The sequence below is a fragment of the Cebus imitator genome, unplaced genomic scaffold (genome assembly GCF_001604975.1).
Source record: "Cebus imitator isolate Cc_AM_T3 unplaced genomic scaffold, Cebus_imitator-1.0 Scaffold63, whole genome shotgun sequence".
NCBI lineage: Eukaryota > Metazoa > Chordata > Mammalia > Primates > Cebidae > Cebus > Cebus imitator.
Window position 1 is genome coordinate 7713357 of NW_016107378.1, and position 7245 is coordinate 7720601.

The 7245-nt window shown below is 50.2% G+C and overlaps 1 protein-coding gene across 1 annotated transcript in view; it reads left to right on the plus strand.

The window, feature by feature from the left end:
- Nucleotides 1–7245, plus strand: part of ABCC12 (ATP binding cassette subfamily C member 12) — an 86133-nt gene that overhangs the window by 41730 nt on the left and 37158 nt on the right. The window contains 5 exon segments of the mRNA XM_017530061.2: nucleotides 3345–3479; nucleotides 3593–3677; nucleotides 3742–3807; nucleotides 6720–6772; nucleotides 6775–6817. Coding sequence (XP_017385550.2) covers nucleotides 3345–3479; nucleotides 3593–3677; nucleotides 3742–3807; nucleotides 6720–6772; nucleotides 6775–6817 — 382 coding nt within the window.

The following is a 7245-nucleotide window of genomic DNA, read 5'->3' on the forward strand; positions in this document are numbered from 1 at the left end:
CAGTGGGGCCAAGACCTCTCCTGCGCCGGAGGGTAGAGTCTCTAGAAGAAATTAAGTCCTGTCTGTGGGCGGACTAGGGCACACTTCCCCCAGTTCTGAGCACTTGGTAAGATGGGGAGCCAGGGAAGGCAATGAAGGCCCCACGCTTCCTCCAGCAATTCTGGGCAGTCCTGAGGCCAGGGGCGCCTTGTCTGGGGGTTTCAGGTAGACCCCTTGGATGAGGGGCCTGGATGACCGAGGCATCACATCCCAGGGGAAAGGGGCTAGAAGTCAGGACTTTGGAACTAAGGCTGAGGCTTTGGAGAAGGTCTCTCTGCTCAGGGCCACTCTCTCAGGCTAAGGAGCATGAATCATACTGAAGAAAGTGACTGGGCTTGACCTGAGTGAATTTGAGAATTTGGCAGGGTGGGGACAGTCCTGACCGCGTAAGGGGTCCTGAACGCCTGGTGGGAATCCAAGAACATCCTCCTCCCAGGGCAGGTTTCCCTACTTCCAGACCATCTCCCTCTCCCCTCTTTATAGGGAGTCCCCAGAGATGTGTGGGGGAAGGGGTACGGTGCATGTGTGTGTACATGTGTGTTCATGTGTGCACGTGGGTGCCTCCTTGCCCGACGAGAGAGTCCTCAGGACTGACTTATGTGCGAGGCCTACTGGGGCAGGAGAGCAAGAGTCCTGTCTTCTTTACTTTCCTGCTACCTGCAGAGAACATGCTACATAAGGGCCTGGTCTGGAGGCAGGAGGCCGGTCTCATTGCCTTGCAAGGGTAAGTCAAGTGGGGGTGGAGAGGGAGGGGCAACAGCAGCAAATAAGGTTGCCATGGCTACAGGATGCTGCAGCCAGCATTTTAGGACCATCCAGTAGTGGCCAGGAGGACCAGCCTGGAGCTGGGGAGGACCAGCTTGAAGACTCCGTAAAATCAGGCTTTCCCATTGCTGTGACGCTGCCCCTAGCTTGAGCCCGACCTTTGCCCAGGGCTGCAGTTCTGGCCTTGGAATAAGCTCCAGGCATCCGAATTTTGCACATGAGGATTGTCTGGATTTCCTCTGAGTGGGCCTGAGCACCTCCAGAAAGCATCACACTGGACTGGTGCAGACAAGACCTCCTGGTTCTTCTGGCCTAGTTCTCCTTCTGAGGAGTTAGGATGGAGGACGAGGTCGGATTTCTTCAAGACCCCATGAAGTGACTACAAATCGGCTCTGGCCCAGCCCAGACGCTAAACATGGCAGCCCCTGCTCTGCACCGGGAATGTCCCTGGAGATTCCCTGCAGCAGGAAGGGCTGTCCTCTGAGGGCTGTGGGGACCTGGAGGGGGATGCCTTGTCCCTACAGATGTGGTTCACAGCTGTCCCTCCAGGAGTCTTCATGAGGGGAATCATAACCTCAGTCCTGGTCCAGTCTTTGAAACTGACTGACCAGCAGTATGACCTCAGGCAGGAGCCATCTTCACACCAGGCCCGCCTCCTCAGAGTCCACTTCCCCCGTCATTTTATCTCACTTTTTGCATGTTGGAAGAGGCAGGCAGCCACTAGGTGGCACCGGATCTTGGTCCCACTGTCCCTTGTCAGGGAGGATGGGACTCAGAGCCCCAGATCTGGGCCATGGAGCTTTTCTAAAGCCCATCCCCTCTGCGCTGACTCTCAGGCCCATAAGCAATCTGGGTGCTTCTGAGTGGTTGGGGCGGAGGATCGCTTTTCTAAGGAAACAAGTGAAAAGAGCCTGGGAGCGGCCACTGAAATCCAGCCCAAGGGCAGATTCAGTGACGGTTTGCAGAACAGAACTGCTCAAATCTGCCTCATATCTCTGGAGTGCACTGGGGGCTTGCTGGCCAGAGGGGGCCTCCCTGGGGGCTCCTGGAGCCGGATTGTGTGCTGTGACACAGGCAGAAAAGGCTGTGAGACTAGAACAGGCTTACGGTGCCTCAGTTTCCCCATCTGAAAAATGAGCTGATAAGACAGGGAGCTGGGCAGTCAGTGGGAGGGAGGAATGAGGGCTGGAGCTGTCCAAGCTGTTAGAACTGTTATCATTCAGCCTTTGGGTATCTTCCCTATTCGCTGAATCAAGTGCACAATGACCGAACGTAGCTATTTCAAGCTTGTAATCAAGACCGGCAGAGGTTGATTTGATCTTGGATGAACGTGCAGTATCGGGGAAGACCTCTGGCCCGTACTGCAAAGGCTTCTTTAGGTCAAACCATTTTCAATCTCGGCATCTTGCCTGCCTCTAGGAGGGGGCCTCCTTGATCCTGTGGGGAGGGCTCTGTGTCTCATTCCAAAATGAAAGGAAACCCTTCGTAGCAGAGCTCCTTGATCTCAAGAATGATACGGAAATGAAGGGAATTCAAATTAAAAAAAAAAAAAAAGTGCTTTGGGCAAAATGTGGAATGCCAGCATTAAACGTAGCTGTGTTTTTATCTCATACATAACGCTGGTGTAAACATCTCAGGACAGGGAATGCGGCCAGTTGTCTGGGGATGGCACCATGGTCTGCTTCTCTGGGGTAAACGGGGAAGACGAGGGAGCCTTATCATGTTAGAACAGCGGAAGACCTTCCTGAAGATCATATTTCCCCTCCTTACTAAGTCCTGGCTGCAGTGACTGTCAATTTTATTTTCCAAATCTTCATGATCAGTTTTCTATTTATTTATTTTACTTTTTTTGAGATGGAGTCTTGCTCTGTTGCCCAGGCTGGAGTGCAGTGGTGCCTTCTCAGCTCACTGCAACCTCTGCCTCTTGGGTTCAAGTGGTTCTCCTGCCTTAGCCTCCCGAGTAGCTGGATTATAAGTGCGTGCCACCACACCCAGCTAAGTTTTGTATTTTTAGTAGAGATAAGGTTTCACCATGGTGACCAGGCAGGTCTCGAACTTCTGACCTCAGGTGATCCACCTTCCTCAGCCTCCCCAAGTGCTGGGATTATAGGCATGAGTCACTGCCCCCAGCCATGGTCAGATTTCTTAGGAAGGCAGCTCATTTAAGGAGCAGTGGCAAAGGAAGATGCAGTGTGCTTCACTGTGACAGCCAAAGGCTGGTTGGCTTTTTTTGTACTCATGAGATCTGTGGGTACTCGATGAGTGGTTCTGTTAGGGGCCAGTCTGCCCCCAGGAGGCACTTGTCAGTGTCTGGAGACATCATTGCTTGTCACACCTTCGGGAGGGGGTGCTACCTGCATCTGGTGGGTAGAGGTCAGGAAGGTTGGTAAATGTCCCACAGTGCATGGGACAGCCCCCACAAACAGAGAATTATTTGGCCCCTAATGTCAACGGTGCTAACTAAGGTTAGAGAAGTTTGGCATGGGCTCTCCTTCCTCTTACCCAGGCAGGAGTTGATTCTTGATCACTTACCTCTGCAGTTCTTACAGTCCTGTGATGAAGTTACTGTGTTAGAAGATGGAGATATTTGTGAAATGGAAAGCCACAAGGAGTTAGTGGAGGAGGGAGGGCATTATGCAAAACTGATTCACAACCCTCGAGGATTGCAGTTCAAGGTAACTCCCACCTGGGCAGGTGTGGGAGGGACTGGGGAGGAATCCCTTGAGATTTCCTGCCTGGGAGAGGTCCTGTCACTTAGCTTTCAGAAGGAATTTCGTTTTATCTCCAGGATCCTGAACACCTTTATAATGCAGCAATGGAGGAAGCCTTCAAGGAGAACGCTGCCAAGAGAGAGGAAGATGCTGGTATGATCGGTTAGAATCCCATCCTTCTTATTGTCCTTGGCTTGAATCGACACTGATCTTTTTTTCACCCTAGTTTTGGCTCTCTGAAATGAGAAAGATGAAGGAAAAGAATCTGAAACACACTCAGAATTTGTAGACAGAAAAGATATTTCCCACTCATTCCCTCAGTCACGTATGCTTAAGGATGTATTGGGCATTTACTGTTTAGGATACATACAGTGTAGACACTGTGCGTGTCATTTTGGGCAGCTAGAATTGGATGGTCTAGGGTAGTGCGTGCCTTGGGGTTCCACTGCCTAAGTCCAAATTTTGGCTTTCCCACTTACTAGTTTTGTGAGCTTGAGCAAGACTCTTGGCCACTCTGAACCTTAGCTTCCTAATCCATAAAATGAGGAAATAGTACCAACCGCAGTTTCTTGCAAAGATTAAATGAGAAAATATACATAACGTGCTTCACACAGTGCCTGACACACAGTGATGCTCAGTAGTTATGAGCTGGAGAGATCGAGGTAATACACAGGGATTAGTTAGAGGCAAAGGCAGACCCAAGAGCTGTTTCCCACTCATTGAGAACGGATTATGAAGCTGTGAGGGGATCAAGGTGGGACAAGGTTATTAATTCTTTCAACAGATAAAGGCTAAGCATTAACTGTGTGCCTGGAACTAAGCTGGGCAAGGGAGAGGAAGAAGAGAGGCCCATGTTCTCAGGATCTTGTGGTCTGGTGGGGGCTCAGGCAGATGGGTAACTATGGAGAACCAGTAAGAGTAATGGCGAATTTGGGTGAGAGAAACAAACACGTCAGGGAGGGCTTCATAGCAGGACAGCCTTGGGACTGGTCCTTCAAGGACGTATAGGAGTTTGCTGGGGACACTGCGGTGAGAAGGTGGGAAAGGGTGGAGGGCTTGAGGTTGAGGGCAGGAAGAGATTCCAGGGAGGTGGGGAGGTGAGATGTGAAAGACGAGCCTGGTCGGGGCCAGCTGGTCAGGCCACCTCTTCTCCTCCTTAGATACCCTGCCTTCATTCACTCCACATCCCTACAGCACCCACTCTGTCCCCTGCCTCGTGCTGGACACAGAGAGGATGGGGGGTCAATAGTCCTCAAAGTACACACAGCAAGGTGGCTTTCCGAGTTGGAGTGCTGTTCCTCAATAATACATAGTAAAAACAAACAAACAAATAAAAAAACAGCATATTTCATTACATTTAAGACTCCATCCATTTTTTAATGCCACCACCATTTTACCTACCACTTGGAAAGAAAATATAATCTCTGCTAATTAAATGACATGACATAATAGGAAATGGAAGGCACATCCAGATTCCAGAGCTGATACAATGTGGGGGAAAGAAGTGAAGCTTCAAATCGATGAGATCTGGCATCCTCATGGTGTTTGTGATGAATGTATTCACATTTGGAAAGACAACAAATTTTCACAGTTCCAGAGGCTTCCAGGGCTCAAGTACCCAGATATCTCTTCTGCGCATTTTGGGGAAACCCCCAGGCTGCCTGCTATTTGGGGTCCTGTGGAGAGAGTAATCCCTGCTCCTCACTTCCTCATCACTCACCCTTCTCTGGAGAGGAAAGCGTAATTGTGAAATTTCACGCTGGAGAGAGACCCCGTCCTCAACGATGAACAACTGGGCTATCAAAGGCTGCGAAGGCTGGAGGAGGAGATGCACTCGTGGACCGGTTAGAGGCAACACTGCCCACCTGCCTGGCGTCGCAGCGCCTTCTAGGGCACAGCCGAGGCAAACGGAGCATGAGCAGCACACTGCCCCGGCCTGCGGGCTGCAAGGGGACGTGACCAGCCCTTTTTGTGCTCCCGGATGCCGCCGTTCATTAAGATCTGCCCACATGCTGAGCCATCTCCCTCATTTTGCAGTTTCAGAGGGAGACACAATGAGCTGAAGTCAGGCTGAACATTTTCAAAGGAGCTCCAGGTTCCTAGGCAGCAAGTATAATGGTGGCTCTATTCAGCGAGGTGCCTTTGAGGTGTGAAAACGTTTCCTGGTGGGCCAGGGTGCACAGAGTCCATATGCAGGGTGCCCCCTCTTCTAACTCTATTTATCTCTGTTTATAAAAGCCAAGTACGGTGTATGATTCTGCTTTGGAGCTGACATTTTCATGTTTCTCTGTGGAGAAGCAGAAGAGACCTGCATTCCGTACTGGCTGCTGGGAGCTGCTTTAGCCAGCATCTCTTTCCTCCAAAGTTGTGTTTCCATGAGAACTTGACAGTCACTTTCCCTTCCCCTTGGGGAATGGAAAGGACCTGGGACAGACATCGGGGGAATCAGGTATCCATGCAGCAGCCGACCTAGGGGATACGCTGGTTTTCTTCTGCATGGCGTGGGCTCTGAGAACACTGGACCTGCCGTTTTCTTGCTTACTCTGTAGCAGATGACATGGGTGCCCTTATCTCTTTAGCATGCCAAGCCCCCTCCCAAATCCCACCTCTGCATTCCTTTGCCTGGGGGCTCTTTCTAGGAGATGCCAGCTACCTGTCAAGCTGGAAGTGCTAGGGAATTAACACCCCTACCCAGGGAGCGGTCTTCACCCCATGGCCAATAGGAATTGGAATAGAAAAATCCCAGATCCCTCTCATCACATGGAAAAGCCCTGATTTTTCTGAGATTTCTCCACATGGGATGAAGCCCCAGTGGCCCACAGTGGTCACTGGCTTGGTGACATGCCTTTTATTGTTGCCTTCCCTTTTTTACTCTGTTTGGCTCCCAAATAAACCACATATATTCATAGTCTCTTCTTGGGTGCTGCTTCTAGGGGAAATATACCAAGACAACCCTTGCATCCCCAGGGCTGAGCACATAGTAGGTGCTTAATAAATATTTCTCAAGAGACCAGAAGCTTACTTCACAGGGCTGTACTGAGGACCAAGTAGCACAAAATGAGCAAAAGTGTGTTGGAAATTTGAGAGCGTGGGACAAGTGGAAGGACGCGTCACAGTCCTTTTAGCGGCGTTGTGGAGAGGGGCTGTGCCTGCCTTGCTGGGCCCCCGCCTCGGCAGTGAGTGCCATGGCACCTGTGTTCGTCTCCACAGTTCCTGTGCACCAGCTCATCCAGACTGAATCCCCCTAGGAAGGAACTGTGTCACCTGGAAAACATGTCACAAATACATTAAGGCTTCTGGAGGTTCTATATAAAACAACGGCTATCTTGATTTAATTTGCATTTTAAAAATCCTGTCTTAAACTGTTGGGTTCATGTTTTATGATTTCTTTAACAATTACCCTCTTTACACTAGGGCCATCTATCAATGCTTTTATTCTTTCCCCTCCTAAAAACTAATGTCTGATAATACAGCGTTTTAAATGGAATCATTCTTTACCTCCATTAAAGTTGCCAGACTCTTTTATTGGAGTGAGTGAGCAGCAGCATGAACCATACGCTTTGTACTCCAGTCGCTCCATACAGCAGTGGCCAGTCCATTGCCAGCCTTCCATGCTAGATGCTCATCTCAGTGTGCAAAGCATGCCTATAGCTTCATTCCCTGTCTCTCTCCAGTGAGACCGGGTTTTCTTTTTCCTTTTTTTTTTTTCAAGATGAAGTCTTGCTCTGTC